At 41.9% G+C, this 22,410-nt stretch overlaps 1 protein-coding gene across 2 annotated transcripts; it reads right to left on the bottom strand.

Moving 5' to 3' along the window:
- Positions 1-1,156: 1,156 nt before the first annotated feature.
- Positions 1,157-21,656, bottom strand: Cd274 (CD274 molecule). Of its 2 annotated transcripts, none has more exons than XM_016009347.3 (7): positions 21,463-21,656; positions 16,614-16,679; positions 15,285-15,626; positions 9,646-9,930; positions 7,406-7,513; positions 5,261-5,320; positions 1,157-4,126 (listed from the first exon to the last, which is right to left on the bottom strand). In XM_016009347.3, the coding sequence occupies exons 2-7, from the start codon at positions 16,663-16,665 to the stop codon at positions 4,104-4,106; spliced, it is 870 nt and encodes a 289-aa protein (XP_015864833.3). In that variant the 5' UTR covers positions 16,666-16,679; positions 21,463-21,656; the 3' UTR covers positions 1,157-4,103. The 2 variants fall into 2 exon arrangements, with proteins under 2 accessions (XP_015864833.3, XP_076418077.1); XM_076561962.1 differs by lacking the exon at positions 21,463-21,656 and adding an exon at positions 16,987-21,434.
- Between the last annotated feature and the right edge of the window lie 754 nt (positions 21,657-22,410).

Below are 22,410 nucleotides of genomic sequence, written 5' to 3'. Positions count from 1 at the left end.
TGGGGTGGTGGGAGGGGGGGAGACAGAACCATTCAGAAAGAAGACATTAATCAACATGTTGGCCCATGGTCCGACCCCACCATGAGGCCTTCTGCTGGTACTGGCATAGATAGTGTCTTAGTGTCTTGTTATTACTATAAAGATGCAGATCTTTCTTTAAAAACATTTGGAGTCTGTTGTATGTCATTAGAAACGGCCTCTGTGCTTTGAGAGAATATGATTTTAAGAAATTATCCAAAGATCAAAAGCTTCTTCAAGCTGAATTGCCGAAGAAGTGATAGAGAGACAACACATTTCTTTAATGGTGAGTGTGATGATGTTTGTTTAAAGAGAGTACAGATTTTCTTATGGTTCCAGAGACATCTTGGGTCCTAGTCCTACACTTTGCTCAGTTTTGGGTTTCTCACTTCCTCTTCAGAACCAGAAGATTGAAGCACATTCAGTGTCATGATGTAATGCTATCACCTCCCTCCCCCACCCCCCCACCCCCGTGTTCACATGCCTGAGTGTGCTCTTTGAGCAAAGTCCCTTCACGTCCCTGATTATGGGGGGTTCTACTTTCTCCTCCCAACCCACCCCCAGGTCTCCAATTTTGATGGGAGACTTTTGACTGTTTTCTTCATATTTCCCTAAACCTATAAAGCAAAAGAGACTGAAATTGCTTAATAGACTTTTGTCTTGTTTTATTTTTTTCAAGACAGAGTTTCTCTGTGTAGCCCTGGCTGTCCTAGAATTTGCTTTCTAGACCAGGCTGGCCTCCAACTCACAGAGATCCACTTGCCTCTGCCTCCCAAGCTTAATAGATTTTTAAGATTTGTTTTCGTTTTATGGATTTGAATGCTTTGCCTGTATGTTTGTATATTCAGTACCCAGAGTCCAGAAGAGGACACTGGACTGATTCCCTGGAAAGTGGCTGTGAGTAACCAACCATGTGAGGCCTATGAACTGAACACCATGTCCTCTATAAGAGCCGCAAGTGCTCTTAATCACTGAACTCTCTCCAGCGCCTCATACATTATTTTAAATGAATTATTTTGTTAGTTTTCATCATTCATATTCAATAAAAAGCTGTGTGGGGGGGAATAAAGACAGGGATGCAGATATTCTAAGTGACTTTTTTCCACTGGAGATTAAACTGGATTAACAAACAGAAATGTTTAATAAATAAAAATATTTTATTAAATTAATGCAATACAATGACAATTAGATGCAAAATAAACTCTCCATTTATGGTGATACACAACACAAAAGGATAAAGTGCCTTTACAATCCAACACCATGAGACGGTGTTAAGATTTCAAATAAAGTGAGTAAGTGAAATGTCCCGCTCAACTCTATATTTTCTTAAACTTCATACAAACAAGAAATTGTCATGAGGATCATCCCACAAATAAACACATGTGAACATGTAACAGAAGGGTTCCCTTGGGGGTTCTGATTCATCAGTCTTTCCTTCGAGACAGGATCTCACTATGTAGCTCTGGCTGGCTTGGAACTCTATGTAGAGATCTGCCTGCCTCTGCCTCCTGAATACTGGGATTAGAGACATGCACCACCATACCCGGCCTGTTTCTTCAGTCTTGACATGTTACAAAACAAAGAAGATTGAAAGAAAGCTCTGGACTCCTTCTTCCTTCTTCCCTCCTCCCCCAAGAAGCATTGATTTTGAAATCCTCTGAAAAGCAGGCTCTTAGAGGTCCCTGTGGGGATGAGAGGCAGTGGCCTTCAAGAGGCCTAATGGGTTTTTCCTGGTACAAGTGCAAGTTCAGGGCAGCCAGCAGTCAAGGAGCAATGCTGGCATTTTCTGGGAGAATAAGCAAATGGAACATCTGCATTTGGGAAAAGAAGCGGAGGAAAAACAACCATGGAGACGCCACTCCAGATCTGCTTCTGTATTGAGTTACGAAAAGGCTGCCCCTTTGGTATTGGGTTGACTCAGTATACTCTGGGGACTCAAGGTCTCCCTTTGAGCAGATACAAAATCAGCCAAACCCAAACTTGGCCAGTGAGTAAGTAAGTGCTCCATGGTATTGTACAGGTACAGAGAGCAGAAACAGTGCCTGGCCTAGACCGTGTAAGAGGCACCTGGAGGGATGGGAAGGAAAATCTAGAAATGAGGCAGTTCTCTTCTTGGGCCTTTAAATAAGTTCCAGCAGCTGCATAAGGATCAATACATTAAATAAAAAAGGCAAAGTAGCCAGGCGGTGGTGGCGCACGCCTTTAGTCCCAGCACTGGGGAGGCAGAGGCAGGCAGATCTCTGTGAGTTTGAGGCTAGCCTGGGCTACCAAGTGAGTTCCAGGAAAGGCGCAAAGCTACACAGAGAAACCCTGTCTCAGAAAACAAAAAAACAAAAAAACAAACAAACAAACAAAAAAAAAGGCAAAGTGTACGGCAAATGCACTGTTAGCTACCATTTAGGAATTCAAAAAAATATAGAAAAAATATAGATACTTTAACATATATTTCTACATATTAACTGTCTTTGAGAAAACATATGTGCAAAAAACACTATCAGTTACTTCTGGGAAGGGAATAGCATGGCTAGGGTGATGGAATAGAGTTGTTTGGTTTTGTTTGTCTTAGGGACCACTCTGAGTCAGCTCCCTGTTGACTTGTATTTAGAGTTGTTTTGTTTTGTGTGTCTTAGGGACCACTCTGAGTCAGCTCCCTGTTGACCTGTATTTAGATTGTATGTGTGTTCATCTGCATGAGGGTGCATGTGTGTGTGGTGCATGTGTGTGTGTGGAGGCATCATTTCTCAGACACTGTCTACAACATTTTTTGAGGTATCAGCTCTCACATGCCTGGAGTTTGCGAAGCAGGCTAGGCAGATTAGCTGATGAGAGCTAGGGATTGTCTATCTCTGCCTTCCCAGTGCTGGGATCAAAAGCATGCAGACATAGCCAACTGTTTCTTTATGTGGGTTCTGGGGAACACACTCGGGGCTTCGTACTTGTGAGGAAAGTATTTTGCAACTGAGCTATCTCCCCACCCCTCAGTGTCATTTAGATAGAAAAGTAAAGAAGACTTTACTAGTACTAGTAAACAGTACTAGATATTCTATGGAGGACATGAGATTGCATGGCAGAGAAAACAAATTAGGAGTAAATACAGTGTTAGACAAGGAGTCTTTCCAGAGTCTTTCCAATATACATTCCTTGTTAATGAACATTGCTTTGACTATTGAACATGCATATGCACATCTAACCAGTGCTCTGGCTTACATCTCTACACTCAAGGGCCAGCATGGTACATGAGGCACGGCGTGATATGCAATGTTACTTAATAAGCAGCTTTTGAATTCATTTCTTAGCTACAAATTGTAGCCTAAGAGGACAATGGCTGAAGGACAGAACTTGGTGGGCAAGTTACTGAATTGCTCAGCTTCTTGGGTTCTGAAGTGAATATAATAGAAGTTACCATGAGAGTTGCTATGGAGATGAAATGAGATTGTCGAGTGTAGTATCAGACACTTGCAGGGCTGATACTTACACAGAACAACTACTTACACAGAGCCTCGAGGACTGAGAATAAAGATTATTCAAGTCATGCAGCAAGAGCTCGGGCAAAGCAATCGTGTGTCCTCCATGTGTCCCACTTGTACCAGTAGCTACAGAGGACACCAAGCACCTCACAAATGTACATGCTTTTCTACCCGTGGACAAGATGATAAGCAGCAGTTGAGTTTGGTGACTACATTTTAACATCTCTTATGTCTTTGGAATGCATCAATCACAACCACACTCCCACGACAAGCACACACAGACTCAAAATAAATAGAAAACACTCATACGTCAACACTTGTGACTCTCTGTCTCTCATCCAGGCACTGAGTGGAGGAAAAAGGTGATTCTTCAAGGCCAAGATGTTAGGTCGGGGATTCTCAACCCGCTTTCCCAAGACCATTGATGGACAACGTGCATATTGCTGTCTCCTGCAGAAATGTCCTTTGTTCCGGGATCCCCTTGCAACACTTTCTTTCTTTCTTCTCTTCTCTTCCCGGGCTCCATTTTGAGTCCTTGGACCCCCGTCCCAAGGGCCCCTTCATTCACAGACCACAGATTGGCAATCCCACCTTGAAGATCAGAAGTTTCTGTGCTGCTTACGTCTCTTCGAACTGTGTGTCTGGAGAGTGATGATAGTATAGTCATTTCAGGGAGTGTGGGGGGAATGTATGAAGACATGCAAGAGAAACAAACTGGACATTTGCTAGGTCATATAATAATGTTGCAATAAGACAGAGACACATTCTATGTCTGACTACGTTTGCATGATGAAGGATAACTAACCATCCTTGTTTGTCCGGGACTACCGTGGTTTTAAAAGGGAAAGTCCGCTGGACTAAGAAACCCTCAACCTGACTCAAGCGAAGTGATTCAACAGCATAAATGGTAATGCATGTGAGGGAACCTACCTGGGTCTGCACAAGTTCATTAGAGCACTTTAATCCTGGCCTTTGTGTTAGATCTGGGTTCTAACAATGGTAACATGAATTAGAAGAGTTAATATAACTTACTTAAAAATTTAGTGCAGTTGGCTAGGTGAGGGTTTTCTACTCTTATATAGACACTAGTACCAGAATGAATTGAAGCACATAGTTTGAGAGCAAAAGCCCACGGTAAGGATATGTGTTCTTACACACCTTATTTTATCTTTCCAGCTCTCTTTTCTCTACTATAAAATAGAGATGATTCTCATATTTATATAAGTGTTTGGGGGCAGGGTGATGAAATACCACATCCCACACATGAAACAGTTAACAACTAACCACACGGCAGCAGAATCGTTTGTTTAGATACACATTCATCTAACTCGGCACTGTCCCTGGTTGTAGGGCTAAGGCTCAGGCACAGCCGCAGCAGCAGCCGCAGCGGCTTAGACAGAAGCATCCCCCTCCTTCTTGCTCCCCAAATCATTGCATAAGGCTGCTGGCCAGTCTTTACTCTGCAGGGCCATCCTAGAATTCCCTCATCTGTGGGAGTTGTGAGGTGGAGGGGCCAGCAGACCTCACAGCCTCCTTTGGAAGGAGGGGAGAGCATGACTGGTAGATTTGTTATCATAGCCTTTTCTTTTCTTCTTTGTTTGTTTGTTTGTTTTGTTTTGCTTTGTTTTTCTTTTTGCTATGTGGTTCAGCTAGCTGGCAACTCATTACATCCCCTCCCCCGCTCAGCCTACAGAGCACAGGAACCGCAGTCTTGCTAGGCTGCTTCGCCCCTTTTTCCCTTCAGCTTTCCCGACCCTTCTATTAGTCACACTTACCATTTTGGTTTTTTGAGTTTGTATCTTCGGTGCCACATTTTCTCACATATAGACTTCTCACTAAATAAGAAGAAATTCATCTTAATTCCACAGAGCACAACACTACTGAAGTGGCGGTCCCCTCTTATAACAGGACTGACCCTAACAAGGCTGGCTGTTTTTTGTTGTTGTTGTTGTTGTTTTTCCCTAGGGGCCAGTTTGCTAAGACCTCTGCCCCATATTACCCCACCATCCTATGTTGACTCATATCTGGCTTCAATCAGACCATTAGGAAGTACTTCCAGTCTGGTAGCCAATCAGGGTCCTACCTGGCCATAAGCAAGAACTGTTCTTGCTATTTTCAATCAAACAGACCCCTGACACAGCAGACAGACCCCTGATACTGCAACCACAGTTGCTGACCAGATGTCATGAGCCAATCATAAAATGATTCCTGTACCCGTAAGGCTCTATACCCAATCACTTCAAAGTACACTTAATCACAGTGGAATTCCCCTCATCTTGCTTAAAGGGGGCGTGTGAGCTTCTCTCAGGGTTGCCATTTTGCCCTTTGTCAGATGGTTTGACCCCAGCATGCTGGAATTTTTGTTCTTGAGCAGTTAAACATTCATGTTGATTGTAAAAGTGTCAGATAGTCTTTCACGGACTTTTTGTAAACCCTAACAACTATGACCCACAGTGACTCAAGTATCAAGGTTTTTATGAGACGCTGCTTAATCCTTAATCATCAGACTTTTAGTCCACGAACCTCCTTATTCCATGTGCCAAACCCCAGAGTGTATTATTCAACAATTTAGGATACATACTTTCATACTCTCCTCTCTCTCTCTCTCTCTCTCTCTCTCTCTCTCTCTCTCTCTCTCTCTCTCTCTCTCTCTCTCTCTCATTGTCTACTTTGTTTTCCATCCTTCCCTCAGAGATGGCTGACATCCTGAGCTACTTTGTTGCCTACTGTCTCTCTGCCAATCTCATTCTCAACCAATCCTTCTAGACTCAATTTGGCAACAACTTCCTTGTGCAAGGTCAAGTCTAATTCCAGTCCAGATATGTCACTCAAACTTGATCTCACATCCTGAAAACCCTCTTGGTTCTGGTCAGGGCCTATTCTTTGGAAGCAGCTGGTTACCATCCCCTCAGTTACATCGCTTTCCCCATAGACCCACCCACAGAAGGGGTAGAGGGGAATTCCTCCCTGAAGATAGACTTCCCTTCCATATTCTACTTCCCTCTTTGGCTTCAGACAAGTCCATACATCTCTGGCTCTCTTGGGACACATTTCAAAGCATTGAGGGAAAGGTTTACTCTAAGTCATCTTACAACAGGAAGACATTATTTGAATGCACTCATTTTCCTAGATTTTAATCATTCTTACGAGCAAATGCTGAAATAAATATATGAAAATTATTTAAAACACTGTGTCATATTTTTGCCTCCAGAAATCTTGCAAAAAAAAATGCTTTGTGGTAGAAATTTTTAGGCAGAAATGTTTTCCTACGTAGGGTACCCAGAACTCAGCTCAGTAAGATGTTGCAAGGAATGTGTGGCTTGAATTCAGCTGAGACCAACAGGCAGTGTGGTCTCTGCAAAGTCTGTGGTTATTTGTATGTAAAAAGAAACCTCATGGCTGTCTTCTTTGACCTCCACTGCTACCGTCATCCTACACCTCAGCTCTGGACTACACACAGCAGCGCTGCCCAGCTTTACTGTAAACTGCTGAACCCTGGACCCCACAGTGCCACCTTGGAAGCTCAGTCTTTTAGCTTCCCTAAGCCCTTGTCCAACTCATACCCTTCCAAAATACCACACGCTTCAATGCCACACTCCCAGGTAGGAGGTGTTGCAGAATGGCAATCTGAGCAGGACTGAAGGAAGACTTAGCACCCTGGCTCACCGGAATCACAGCTAAAACTTACTTTGTATAGAACTCAAAGTGAGCCCTGAAAGTGAAAGGCAACACCTTCAGGCCAAGTTTCCCAGGGAGGCTCTGTTAGCCTGTTGGGTCAGCCAGCTCCCTGTGATGAGGGGCTGCCCTTATCAAGTCTTGGTAGGTACCATCTCTGGCACTGCCTACTCAATATCATGGTAAGAAGACCTTCGTGCACTTCCGCACGGGCGGCACAGAAACCACAGCAGTGAAGGAAATACCTTGTTTCCTTAAGTAGAAGAGGACTGTGGCTGCAACAAGGAGCAACAGGAATGATCCCAGAAGGACCCAATGAGTCCTCTTATTTGGGAGAAATTCTGCAGGTGGAGCTGAAAAACAAAATCAAAAGATGCCGACTAAAGATAAAGTTTTGATGGGAAATAGTCAGGAGAATGGTCATTCTTGAAACCTAGCTTGGTTTTAGGGTAATCTTAATTACTAAAAGATAATGGCCAGTTAAGGTCTGGGAGGACGAGATGGGTCTCCCAAGGAACTGGGAGAAGCACAGAGAAGTAAGAACTCCAGCCTTGAACACATGAAACAGACTGAATTCTAGGGCTGTGGGTTGGCTTTGGAAATGCCAACATCCTTTAACCAGCCTATAAAAGGGAAATGCTACGAATTTCCTGTGAGGCTGTCTGTGACATGTTTAGTGCAGTGCCACAGAAAGTGACTGCAATAGTAAATGGTGACCTCAGTGAAGAAAGTTCCTTGTGCACCCTTTAATATACATGCTATCAGCCAACGTGGCATGGAAGGCCCACTCTAGAACATGGCAGACCACTGGGCACTGCTCAACGGCTTCTACCTCCCACACCTGTGGGCATGATGAGGGACCAATGCATGGTTTTTCTTCTTCCATGTTTGAAACTCTCTGAACATTCTAGTTACTGGCTTCTCTTGCCAGTGTCTCTGTCTAAGTTTTGTGAAAGATGGGTCTCATGGCACAAGGATGCTTTGGGATTGCCAACTCCCATCTCTTGCCATAAGTCAGTTCCTATTTGCCCCACTAGGAGTCAACTGAGGTCCACAATACTTAACTACACAGTTTAGAAAGCCTGTTCACATATATTTGATTTGCATTTTGAAATAACGTTATGTTAGACCTACCAAATATTTCTTTAAAAAAAAAGAACAAACCCAAGTTACAGACCAGAAGACAGAGTGGCTAAGTAAGTTACTCCAGGATGCCCCACGAATAAATAGCCATAAAACCACGGCTTTTTGTGGTTTTATTATGATGACGCTTGTTTTGTTTTTGAGACAGAATCTCTTGTAGTTAATGCTGGCCTTGAACTTGCTATGTAGCTGAGGATGACTTTGAACTTCTGATCCTCTTGCTTCTACCACCCAAGTGTTTGGATTACAGGTGAGCCCTACATCACCAGGTTTACATGGTGCTGGATCTCAGCTCTTTGTGGATGTTAGACTAGTGCTCTTCCAACTGAGCTCCAGCTCCAGCCTCACAGAAGAGCATTTAATGACAGGGAGCCAGTAACGCAGCTTTTATGAGAGAGTCCAATTCCAGTTAGAATGTCTTCTTTGTTTTCTAAGCTGGTTTGCTCTTTCTGGTTCCAAGCCCATCCTGGGCTGAATTTTCGTATTAGTTGACTTTTCTATGAAGTTTAAGTTTTATTTATTTTCTCTAAACTTCCTTGATGTACATTGGGGGATGCATGGAGGCTAAAGTAACTCTCCCTAGAATACCTATAGATTTACATCCTCATGATGCTCTGAGCCTTTCACCTGACTGTCTTCCATCCCACCTCTTTCTGTAAGGTAACATGTTTAAAAAGCAGCTGAACTTATGCAGGCAAGGATCTCAAATAACTTTCATATACTACAGCTCATTTTATCCCTACAATACCCTTGCCCGGTGAGTTATAACCCTTACAGGGAAGGTGAACTACGCAGAAATCTAGTAGGTTGCCAAGAGACATCAGCCTCATGTTCTATGCACAAGGCAGACTTCCTGGAGTTGAAACATCAGAGAATGCCTTAAGGAGGAATAGAGGGGGAAAGGATCCTTCATGTTGAAAGAGAGAGAGGGACAATGCATTTGCTTCCTACTGCAGGAGCCCTGGAGAGAAGAGGGAAGCCCCACTGTGACAAGGTTTCAATTCCTGAAGCATAAGCTGAGTCCTTCTCTCATGTTCTGCATGGTGCCCCAGCTACAAGAGTGTTTCCTACATGCAACTGACACCTGTTCTCCTGGAGCACAGTGACTTTTGTCCAACCCATCTATGAATATTCAATGCCTAACATGCAGTTTGTCATGGGTAAATACTCAATGTTAATACTAAGTGTTAAGTAGCATTATGGCTTGCATGCAAGAAAATGAGGAAATAGCATACATTTAGTAAACATAGTGTTGTTTATTCATGCCCTCAGCCAGACCACCGAATGACTGTGATTGACAGCCATCATGCTAGGAGACAAGGGACAGAGTTAAGTAGTTTACCTGGGATGATCAGCTCAGCTGTGTGGTTTTTCTCTGATTGTGATCTCCAAAAAGTACAGTAGAAAACATCATTAGCTGTTGCGTTGATCCTCAGAGTGCTGGTCACATTGAAAAGCTTGTCCTCTGACTGGGAACTGGTGACAGTAATCTTGCCACTCAAGGACTGGTGGTTACTGTTTGTCCAGATGACTTCAGCTTCTGGGTAGCCCTCAGCCTGACATGTTAGTTCGTGCTCGGACGTGGCTGGATTCGTGGAAATTCTGTGGTTGATTTTGTGGTACGGGGCTAGGTCATAAGGAAAAAGAGGTCAAGGCTCTCTCCCATTGCAGGTGTTGTCTGCTTACAAAGAATATCAACTTGGGCCAGTTCTTCTAGAACTGTGCCTCCAGCTTAGCTATTTTGGCAGCAGGGAGTGTGTGCTAGTCTGCCTCAGGTCTTCTACTCAAAATCTCAGCCAAGTTTGGACTTAAGGCACAATCACATTGCTGTAATAACCACACTGGGGTGTTTATTGTGCTCAGAATAAATGTATCAACTAAATAGACTGTCATCTTGAAACCACAGGTCTTTCTATCTACATATAAACTATATCTATTTAGTCAATAATCACAATGTTTTAGATAATTGCTTAGAGCCTAGAAGGGAGACTTTGCTCCCTACTCCACAGCCAAAGACATAATAAGAGCTTTATAATATGGTATTTTCGCAGAAATTTGACACAGAGCAGCTAGAATAAAGCAAAGCTGAAATAATGACATGATGTTTTGTTGCCTTTGAATCAAGAAAATGGCCACCAATAAAATAGGTACAATTATGATTTATTTCAAAACACAAAAGTGAGGTCTTTTATGAGCATTTGAGCCCTCAGTCTTGTATTTATCATATTTAAGAACAATTGAAAATGAAACCACTGATTATACCTTATTAAGTGGGCACGTCATGAAATAATGTCATCACACTAGGGTCTACCTCACATGGTACATGACTTAATATTTCTGGGAAATTCAAGGTTTACATTTAAAATCACTGTCAATGATAAGACATTTGGAGTGAATTATTTGCTTTCTGTTATTATTTTTCCTGGGAATTAAATGAAGGAGAAGAGTGCTTCACCTAGAAGACCATGCTGGACCAATGAGTGGATCCATCCACAATTGATTAACCTCCGCATCATTCACCTACCTCTAAGATGGGCACATGCGGGAAGATGCAGAAAGGAAACATTAGAACTTTTGCTAACATGTTTGCTATAGTACCTGTTAAATTATTTATGCCTCACAAATGTTGATGGCAGTCACTGTACCTCACTGTCTGCCACAGGAAGGGGGAGGGTGTTGATTCATATTTGGGCTATATGGATTTTTCAAATTCTCCTATCTATTTTGTTGTTGTTGTTTTTGAGAAAGAGTTTCATGTAGACCAGGCTAGCCTTGAACTTGCTATGTATCCAAAGATGATCTGTCTCTACCTCCTGAGTGCTGGAATTCCAGGCAAGTGTGTGCCATCATACCTTATTTTAAAGCAGAAATGTATGCATGGCAGGCAAGCACTCTACCAGTTGAGCTATAGGCCCACCCCCTTGTCTACTTTTAATTGAACTAACCTTCTTTAAAAATGAGCCCATTCAAAAGTCTCCTTAAAGAAATGGAGGCTTGAAGATAAGGCTAACACAAAGCAAAACAAACAAACAAAAATTCAGCACAAAGCAAAACAAAATGTCAGCAGTGACTTTACCAGCCACTTTCTGAAGTTAAAAACAAATACTGAGTTGGCTATGATAAAGCATTGGCTAAAATAAGCTTCAAGATTATTGAGAACATCTCCATTTGTTAATGATGAATTTCGTCATGGCATACACCAATGCTGCCACAATTGGCAAGACATTACAAATATTGCTTATTCCATTTACCTTTCCTTTTGGATGTCTATGTTTTCCATTTCAAGAATGTATTGTGGGTTAGGTTGAACCAATGGTATGAAATCAGTGACAGTGACAAATCAGTGACAAATCTTCTTTTGATTTTCAAAATGACAATTTCTTATGATATAAGCTATGTATTGGTATCAAAATTATTCTTTATAATCACATACAAGTTTATAGCGATTTACAGAAAGGGTAGACAAGCAAGTTTTGCTTTGTGTGCCTTGAAACCTCCAGTTTAGATCTAGAACACTTTGCTCCCTAGTTCAAGACTAAGAAAAGTTCAGGCTCAATGCACACTCCAGAAAAACAAAGATAGGCAACAAAACATGGTTAGTAGGGCATAGATTTTAGAACCAGGCTAGTTAGGTTTAGAACCTGGCTTTATAATTTTAGCTGGGTAGAATTTGGGCAAGCTGCATTTCTTTGGACCTCAATTTTTAAAACTTTAAAATGGGAAGAATAATGCTGCATATCATTGAATATAAGATGCCATCTATTGAAAGGCACATTCAGATTTGAAAGATAGTAAGTAGGAAAAAAAAATAGCCTGCCCATGATCAAGTGCCTCCCCAACAGAGTCATTTAAAGACTAAATGAATTCATATAGCCCAGTGCATGGCCTAAAACATATTAGGAGTTGCATAAGTGTTAGCTATGACAACGTTCCTATTGTCACTGGTCAGACTAGGAGGACCGTGAGCACAGCTGTTTCTCCCCCTTCTCATCGGTACTTCAGTGGATTTTAAGAAAGTTCTCACATCTCATGACAAACAGTCTTGGAAATAAATTTTCCCATATTCGATCCTGTTCATATAGCAAACATCTTAAGGTAAACATTTATGAAACAACCAGTCATTCCTTCAACAAATATTTTCTTTTTTTATTGCACTGAAACATCATTATATGCCAAGGCCTGGGGTACAACAATCAATAAAACAGACCCAAACCTCCGTGCCTACGGTTTATGTTCAAGAAGAGGGAAGGAGACAATAAACTTGATATCGTGAGACATTTTAGATGGGAACAGATGACATAGAATTGATTTAAACAGGGCCTGGTGATCTGGTGGGCCATGACAGTCCTTAATCATTTATCTATAGGATTAAAGTGTTTCTTACAGCTGCTTAATATCATTTAAGGCCCCAGAAATATTAAATGGACATTTCATTTTCTCTGATATTAAATTTGGTAATTAAAGCTAAAGATTTTTCAATTGAAAGCCAGATGCCTGAGGGTCTTCTGTAACCTTTTGAAAGTGTAATAGCATCCAAAGAGATAATGGTAATTGAGTTAATACAAAACTACACCCTGTAAGATTTCAGTTTTGAAATGCTTCACCTTTAAAATCCCACAGTGAGTGAACTCCCTCCTGGGAAGCTTCATTACCACACTCCTGCAGTGATGGGAAGAGAAATGGGGCAGCATTGCTGTGAAATCATTTGCATAGGGCATGACTCAGGAGTTCTACTTCCTCTGCACATAAAGTTCCTAAATGCCGGCCACCAAGGTGCCAGGGACTGAACCGCGGGTCCTACACCTGCTGGGCAGGTGTTCTGCCACTGAGCTATGGCCTCAGTCCTGTTCCTATTTTTAATTTTTTTTTTTGAGACAGGATCCTGCTAGGTTGCCCAGGCTACCCTTGAACAAGCTATATATAGCCCAGACAAGGCCCTAGTTTGTGATTCTCCTGCCTCAGCCTCCCAAATAGCTGGGATTACAGATTGGAGCCACAACACCCATCAAAGTCAAGGCTCAAATCCTTGGTCTAGCTCAGCTAAGCTCCCAAAGCACTGACTGCATGCAAATGACAAGATTAATTGGGAGTAGAATGCCAGCGTAGTAAGGTCTAAAGAAAACAAAGTAGTCAAACAAGTAGACCTTCAAGTCTGCTTGGCTATCAGCTTTGCCCCATCAGGGATCCCTCCATGGAGAATCCATCAGTTGTTCCAAAAGGTTCTTTTGCATCAGAGATATTGTGGAGCAGATAATGTAGACTACATTCTTCCTCACCACAAAGTCAGCTACTCTCAACAAGCCACAAGAGACCTCTGGGCACAGAGACTTAAACTCTATGTTTCCTTCTTCCTGATTGCAGGATTGTTCTTTCCCCTATCCCAGGTTCAGCAGCCTTGACTGTTCATGGCCTTCAGGCTTCATAATTCTTTTAAATGTCTTAGAACAGAATAGATGACTTTAGTACATTTGCTGATGTACTAACACATGCTCATATGAACAACCACCTCCAATCTTCCATGAATGTCACAAATGAAGAATTATAAGTAAAAGACAATAAAAATAAAGCCTATAAGACAAGTGATATTTTCAAAACAATGGTAGCTTTAAGTGATCCAGCATCAGAAACCCAAATGGACACATTTTTTTCTAACCTGTACATAATTTTTTAGGTAATAGTTATCTTGATCCCTTATGAGAAATGTGAACTTTTCCTATTTCTAATATTGACCTTCACACTAGCTTAGGAATACAAAGATCAAAGGAGATTATCTAATTCTAGTCAAATATTTAAACACATATTATGAAACCAAAAAACAGCAGCAGATCATCTCAAATGTAAGCCTGGGGAAGATGGAATTCATCTCACTATCAACCAGGGAGAGGTTTCAGCAGACCACAGAAGGGGATTCCAAAGCAGAGGGATGTCGCTTTGGAAAGTATGTGCAGACAGGAGCCTTGGGGGATTTCTGGTCCTGGCAGGCATTTGGATTGTCTGTGAGCATGCTTGGGATGTGTGTGCCTCTCACTTCTGTGAAGTCCACAGTGAAAGCAGGGGTGGTTGTTCAGGTGTTTTCCTTCCCTTAGCTGCTTCCAACCCAAAACCTTGAACTCAAGTGACCTGATGACATTTTTTGTGGGTCCTTCTCCAGGAATTTACACTAGTTGTTCCTCCTCAACCCTCCCAAGTAACATGATACAGGCCCTGAAGATGAATATATGCCTGGTGAGTGTAGTTTATACCATCTCTGTGGAAAAATGGCTTCTTCTATACTTCACATCATCATTTTTTTCATCCTTTATAGATTAACCTTGACTTTTTGAATGTGAACCTTAGAGTGGGCTGTATGTATATATGTATGTATGTATATACATATATATTGGATTTTGTATGGAGATACTCATAAGAAGGAAATGTGCTAAGCCTGATAGAATTTAAAAAAAAAAACAATCCAATAAAAAGGTTCTAGAGGGATACACAGTATATGCATGCCATGGATGATGGTGCTGAAGAGAGGAGGAACAGTATTATGATTCTATTCCTTTCCATGAGATCCAAATCTCTTGTAAGTATATATATATATATATATATATATATATATATATATATATATATATATCATTTACAATAATAAGAAGCAAATTCTTGGCATTTAATTTTTGAAAGCTTACAGTACCACAGAGCATAACTGTGTATTATCTGGTACTGGATCTCAAGTTACTTTCATACACAAGGGGCTAGGAGTATTCATTTGGAGGAGTATATGAATGAATGAAAGAGAAAGAAAGAAAGAAAGAAAGAAAGAAAGAAAGAAAGAAAGAAAGAAAGAAAGAAAGAAAGAAAGAAAGAAAAAATAACGAACCAACAGGCTGCTATTGTTCCACAAAAAGCAGGTGTGGACTTCCAAGAATGAAAAGCTCTCAGCATTACAGAGATGTCTCAAGTATAGGCCAAGACTTCCTTACCCAGAGTAATGCTTACCATTGACTTTCAGCGTGATTCGCTTGTAGTCTGCTCCACCATAGCTGATCATGCAGCAGTAAACCCCTGCATCCTGCAGTTTCACATCTGTGAGCTGAAGCCCAGCAATTCCCTGGAGAAGCTGCTCCTTTGGCAGCCGGGCTCTCCCTGTGAAGCTATTGTGCTGAAACCTCAGGTCCGCCATTCCATCCACAAACTGAATAACTTGTTTATCGTCCTTTTCCCAGTAGACAACTAAGGAAAACAGGTCCAGCTGGTCTCCTACTGGGAATCTGCATTCGATCGTGACATTGCTGCCATACTCTACCACATACAAGTCCTTGGGAGCTGTGATGGTAAATGCTGGAAAGAAAGAGGACCAGACTTCAGAAGACGGAAAAGTCCTCCAAACACATTTGAAAAATGGGCAAAAGGTTACAATCACTTCATCTGGTGAGTCACATCAACACTAAAATTCTTCTTTAACATTTTTTCATTGGGAAGAACATAAGCAACTGAGATAGTATATTCCCAGCCTTGTCTAGAAGAAACCAGTATTAGCAGTGGGCCATTTTCCCGGGAATTTTCAGCTGTTACTTATGGGAAATGGACACTCCGTTAATTTTGTATTATCTGTATTTTTGTATTCACCTCCTCCCCCTTTTTTTGTTTGCTTTTGTTTGTTTCCAGTGCTGGGATATTGAATCCAGAGCTTTGTTCATGCCAGGCAAGTGTTCCACTACTAAACTGCACCCAGGGCTCCTGTCTTTTTCTCCATCTTTTACAATGATGGAAGTCACTTGTTTATGAAGAAGGAAAACTAGAGTGTGCTTTTAATAAGCAAAGTATGCGCCTTTAAAGTGTTTTAGGGCCCTGGGTGATCACCCAGTAAGAAAACTACTTGCTGTACAACATGAGGAACTAAATTCAAATCCCAGAACCTATGTGAAAACCAGCTACAGTAGCACGTGCCTGCAATCTCAGTCTCACGGCTCCTGTAGTGGGATGGGAGTTAGAGACAGGAGGATCCCAGGAGGTGTGGGGTCAGTGCCTGCAATACTCAGCAATGAACAACAAATAAGAGAACTTGTCTCAAACAAGGTAGAAGGTGAGGACCAACACTCAAGGTTGTCCTTTGACCTCCACATACATGCCTAGCAAATGCATGCGATCATACCTGCATACACACACACACACACACACACACACACACACATGCACACACACACACATACACACACACACATGCACATACACACACACACATATGCGCGTGCGCATGTTACTTTAATTTTTAACTCATGGTTAAAATATTGAAAATACAGAACCCACTGAAAAGATTTGACTTACCATTTAGCAAGCCACAGCAGACTGTGAATGTAACAATGATAGATGTCCTCATGTTTCTGGAATTATCTAGAAACAGGAAACACAGAAAGTGTAGGGCTTAATTCACATAGCTGAACAATGGGACACCGGTAAATTTGTTCCTCTCGTATATAAATAACTCCGAAGAGCCGGTACGGAAACACAGACAAACTAGCTGTAACTGAAGCAGTTCTGTTTCGTAAGTGTGGAAACACAGCTGTTTTCACACAGAGTTGAAAGTTCAGTACTTTCATTTTGTAACTCCAAGTTATACAGAACCAAGTAAAGAGAAATTGGTGTGACGAGATGAACATCTTTAAATGGAGTTATTAGCCCCCTCAAATCGATAATGTACCTTCAAAATAAGCCAAGGGAAAAAACATATCTTCAACTCCCCCAGGTGCACCACGGGCTTTTCACCATTGGGAAGTATCTGTAAAACCTGCCTTAGGTAAAGCTTCAAAGCAAAGAGTATCTGATTTTCACTTTCACTTTTCAGTGCTTCCTCTCCCTTAAAGTCTCCCCTCTGCCTGTCACCTCCTTCAAATTATAACTCTTTTCCCCAATAAAGAGAGTATGCTGATAACGGGAGTGGGAAGGGAGGAGGATTCGATTTGGCCCATTTCCTAAGGTCTGGCCTCTCAGCACCACCCTCTGAGTTATAGCCGTCTGGGTCCTAGACTCCACTCTGCTGACATTTTCCTGATTCACTCAGTAAATGCTGAGTATCTTTCCTTGAGTGTGGCACTGTTTTGGGCACTGGAGGAGCCTTGAGCAGAAGACAGAAGCTGTTCTTCCTGGGAATTGATGCCCAAAAAGGGCGGTCAAAGGAAGTTAGTACTCCACCCCAGCCAGTCTATTCATTAACACCTTTTCTCTTCTGTGGTCTTCATATTTACACCTTTCAAAGGAAAGTTGGTCTTCCCTCTTAGCATCTCCCTGACCTCTGTATCTCTACACAATCTATTTGACAGGCGCATAAAGCAGAAGACTAGGGCTGCTGGCATTCCCTCTCTAAAACTCAGTAAGAAAACTATATAGAGGTCAAGCGGAAAATGAACAGGAGTCCCATATAGTTCAGAGAATCATAAATACAAACACAGGAAAGGATGTTCTTTCTAAGAACGTATATTGAAGATTTATGAGAACATCTTTGACCTTTTGCTCTTCCAAAATTAGGGCTTCCTCATAGTTAGGGTTAGTGAAATACATCTAAACAGGATTTCTTGAGTTTCATTGGTAAGGATGTGAAATTGTATAGCTTTTTTAAAGATCAAATTGGTAGTCTCTGTTAAAACCTTAAATGTGTATGTCACATGATCTCTCTATCCCCATCTTAGAAATTCACCGTGGGGAAAAAATAAACACAAATATAACAGGGATGAAATGACTAACAACAGCCTCCGACATGAAACACCCCATGTAGCCTAATGGCTAAATAAAACTGTATATACTCAAAATACCATGAAGGACAAAATTTAGTACATGCATAGGGAATGAGTTTGCATAGATGTAGGAAGGAACTTGGAGGGCAATATTTAAAGCAAAAGTATATTTGTGGTTTAAAACAACCCCCAAGCCCGTCTGAAGATACTGCCTGACCATGATTATCTGCAGTGAAATGTGACTTTTAGAGGGAACACAGGTAAGTTCTCACCCTTTTATACTTTTTTAAAGGAAGAAAGAAAGATAGAGAAAGAGAAATAAAATCATGAATAGTTTCTTCATTTTTCATATGTGCGCCCAATTTTCAAATGAGTGAATAAACAAATGTTTTACTTTTATTATTACAAAAAAAAGATCTCACCTACCAATCTTCTGAGTATTTGACAGACTAAGTGATTGAATGGGAAGGACCTTAGAAATGCATCTAGACATCTTCACTAAGGTAGAATGAACAAATTAGTTTATTTTTATGTCTTGTTGTTGTTATAAAAACTAATGTAAGTGCATTGCACCACTCTCCTTCAGGGAGCATTTGGTAATATTGGCTAACAGATTTGCTTGGAGAGGAGGAGAGCTGCTACCGATGTGATGAGATGGAGGCCCAGGATGCTGCCAAGACCTCTCCAAGTCATCGGACAGCACCCGAGGGCAGAATCAGAGATGGCCCATAGCGCCACTAGTGTTGAGATGGAGAAACGGTGGCCACTCTAGGCTTGTCTGTAAATAGTTTCCTTTCAGCCTCTTTCCCTGTGAAGAGACAGTTTTCCTCTACATGTTTAAGATTGATTTATTTCATGTGTAGGAGTGTTTTGCCTGCTTGTATGTATGTACACCACCACATGTGTGCCTGGTGCCCACAGAGGCACAAAGAGGACATCAGATTCCCTGGAGTGGGAGTTACAGATGGCTGTGGGTCCCCCAGGAAGATCAGTAAGTGCTTTAAACCCCTGGGCCATCTCTCTAGCCCCAGTTCTTCTATATATTTAATATCCATTTTTTTTTAAAGTTTAAGATTTTGACATAATTTCCATAAGTCTTGTAATTAATGGACCCTTAATATTTAACTCCTTTACTGCTAAGTGTTGGGGCTTTTTGTTTGTTTGTTTGTTTGTTTTGTTTTGTTTTGTCCTTTTTTCAAAATTGTAAGTGTTGGTATATTTGTCCAATGTTTGGTGAGTACCTATTATGTGCCAGGTCCAAGGTTAAGCCTGGAAGATAGATCTTCCTGAAGAGAATTGCTGATCAAGAGAGAAAGACTATTTTCCCAGTTTGTGACACAATCTGAAAATTGGTACCATTACATCGTCACCCAGTGCTGACATTAACTTTTTTTCCTAATTTGATTCTTGAAAAAAATGCAACTTGAATTTTGTTAAAGAAATGTTTAGCTCTTGACAATTATCTGATCTGATCAATGATCTTGTCCATCAAGGTCACAGGCTTCTGAGTGATTGTTATGAACCCTTGGTGTTAGAAAAGTGCAGACACAGCAGCATCTGAGAGGCGGAGGCAGGAGGATTTTGAGTTTGAGGTCAGCCTGGGTTACATAGTGAGACTCTGTCTTTAAAAAAAAGGGGGGGGGACATTTATCAAAAGAGCGAGATGAAAGGACTCATTATATCCTCTAGCTAATATTAGGCACATATTTAAATTTTTTCTCTCCAGTCATCTGCCCAAGGAGATGAGATGGGACGAAGACACAGGGGTTATTGAAATGAGGCTGTGGAGAAATGGCCAAGCCAAGGACTGGAAAGTCATACCGAGGCATCTGATATCTGTCGAAGGACTACAGGGCCCTACCTGATTTGTCAGTGTTGACAGTAGACTCGGTTGAAATGCTTATCCATTAATTATAAGTCTGCTTTGAAAGCTTAGTATGATAAAGGATTACTGAAAGGTGATGGATTAGGTCTGATACTCACTTTACTCAGTATCATACCCTCTCCTCCCTGGCCCTCAGAGTGCAGCTGTCGGCAGTTGGGGAGAAAAAGAGGAAGTCCAGGAACCATGTAAATAAGCATGGCCTTTGACTTCTGAACCTGCACCGCTTAGTGGGTCTTCGAGCACAGCATCATCTTCTTCCTCAGGCAAGAAACTGTAACCACCTTTCACGAATTCCCAGGTGAGAAACTGTAACCACCTTTCACTAATTCCCAGGTGAGAAACTGTAACCTCCCTTCACCAATTCCCAGCTAAGAGCAGAGATGGAGCAAAGAAGTGTGAACTGGGGAAGAAGTGGCTGGGGGAAATAGGTTTGTCCCAGGGGAAGTCCAGAAGAACACCATGGGTCCCTACTTCACTATCTTCCCAGGGCAGGAGGGAAGCAGATGCGAGCTTCCTTTCTCAAAAATAAGAGTGAGAGGTTTTACCAAATTTTCAAATTCTATTAAGTGATCCTAAAACCGGTGCCCAAATTCCTTCTACCTCAGTCCCACCTTACAGACTGTAACTACTGCCATGACCCCTGTCTTTGCTGTTCAGCTGAAACAGGCTAATATTTTCAAAGTATAAAGTTCTCCTTAAATACTGTCAGTCACTGTTGTCGTCAGCTGCATATGCTTTCTGGAATGAGTCTTCAGTTTCTTTTCCATACAAAGCTTTTTCAGATACACAGACATAACTAGGTTGCTATAAGAGTTTATCTAAAGGAAATATCCAGCCATGTTCCAGACTGTTGCACGTAGTGATGACCAGTGAACCACTGAGCTAGTAACCCACTATAAATAACCTGTGCACCCATCAATGGGAGAGTGATACCCTTTAATTATCCAGCACAAAGGAATAGAGCAATAAAAACAAAACCTGGCTATTTAATTCATAGGAAAGCATCTGCAATCATTTATTCAGATTAAAAATAAAAAAGATAGAACACCATACTTTTGACAACCCCAAGCTAAACTTTGGCATATGTGTCAATGTGTCTAAGAAATGTCTTGGCATTTTTATATTAAGTTCTTCTCTTCCGATTCCTTTAGGTCCTCTGGGCAGACAGAGTAAAAATCTTAGGCTCCAGCGTCCTGGATCTTGGCAGAGGAAGGGACCTCAGGAGATGCTTCAAGTGGGATGATTTACCCAGTCATTGCTAGTGAACAATCAAAGTCGCACTAGGACCAAGTTCTGACCTGGCTACCTACCCCAAGACCGTATTCATAACACACAGTCAGCCACACACAAAATTGACATTGACGCTAACAGTGCCATAATCATCAGACAGGTTGCCGATTCTGAGGTCTCAACTGTGCCAGCCAACAGGCTCCGCTGCCTGTTAACCCATCGTGTTCCCTGTTGCCTTCTCCTCTCTCCATCCTCAAAGACTCTAGGACCCTGGCTCTAATATGCCCTGCAAGCGACCGGTCCCTGGACTCCGAGAGAAGACGCTCCCTACCTGTAGGCGGGGAGACTGGCGATGACACGCAGGCGGTGCAGCCTGGCTTGTGACAGAAAATCAGCGAGTCCCCTAGCCTTATAAGCAGGCCCCGCCCACTGGTGTGAAAACCCTGCCCACATCGCTTCTGGAACCGAAGCCGAAGCCCAGCCCCATAAACAGCCTGTCCCACTGGATTTCTAGATGATTTCAGAGTCAACTTTGGGATAAGATATTGCGTTTACAGAAGGACGAAACTGGAGTACAGCGTGGTGACGCGCGCCTTCAATCCCAGTACTCCGAGATAGAAACAGGTACATCTCTGTGAATTTGGAGGTCAGCCCAGTTCACATAACAAGCTCCAGGGTAACCAGGGCTGCAATAGTGAGTCCCTGTAGTGAAAAACAAAAAAAACTATTTTTAAAAAACGAAACTAAAAATGAAAGTGAAACTTATCCTTCTTGTAAACCAGCTTTCCTAAAAGAAGTCATGAGGGAATAACTCAGAGCTGTTATTTGGGTGAAGAGAGAAGGTGTCTGGGGGAGGGCGCCTGTGAAGGTCAGGGGTCCACATCGGTTGTCTTCCTCTATGGCTCCCCACCTTTTTTTTTTTTTTTGAGAGAGGGTTTCTCCGACCCAACTTCGAGTCTGCAGCTGGCTAGACCTACTGGCCAGTGTGCTCCAGGAACCTCCGCTCCCCGAAATCCCCCTCCCCCACGGCGTTTCTCAGATAAGAAACATCACTGCTTGTATTTTGGGTGCTGAGGATCTGAATTTGAATCTTCCATGCGTGAGCAGTAAGTGTTGAAAAAATGAAACATCTAAAATCATAAAAATCCGAGACTTAAATTTTATGTTCAGAATCCAGACACCTTAATAAATTACTATCCCATTTCCCACTTCTTTCAAGCCCCTTCTGGATACATGACCTTCTTGACATAACTTTACATAAAGAGTTACACAACATAGT

The sequence above is a fragment of the Peromyscus maniculatus genome, chromosome 1 (genome assembly GCF_049852395.1).
Source record: "Peromyscus maniculatus bairdii isolate BWxNUB_F1_BW_parent chromosome 1, HU_Pman_BW_mat_3.1, whole genome shotgun sequence".
NCBI classification, from domain to species: domain Eukaryota; kingdom Metazoa; phylum Chordata; class Mammalia; order Rodentia; family Cricetidae; genus Peromyscus; species Peromyscus maniculatus.
This window is presented reverse-complemented; position numbering and strand designations above follow the sequence as displayed.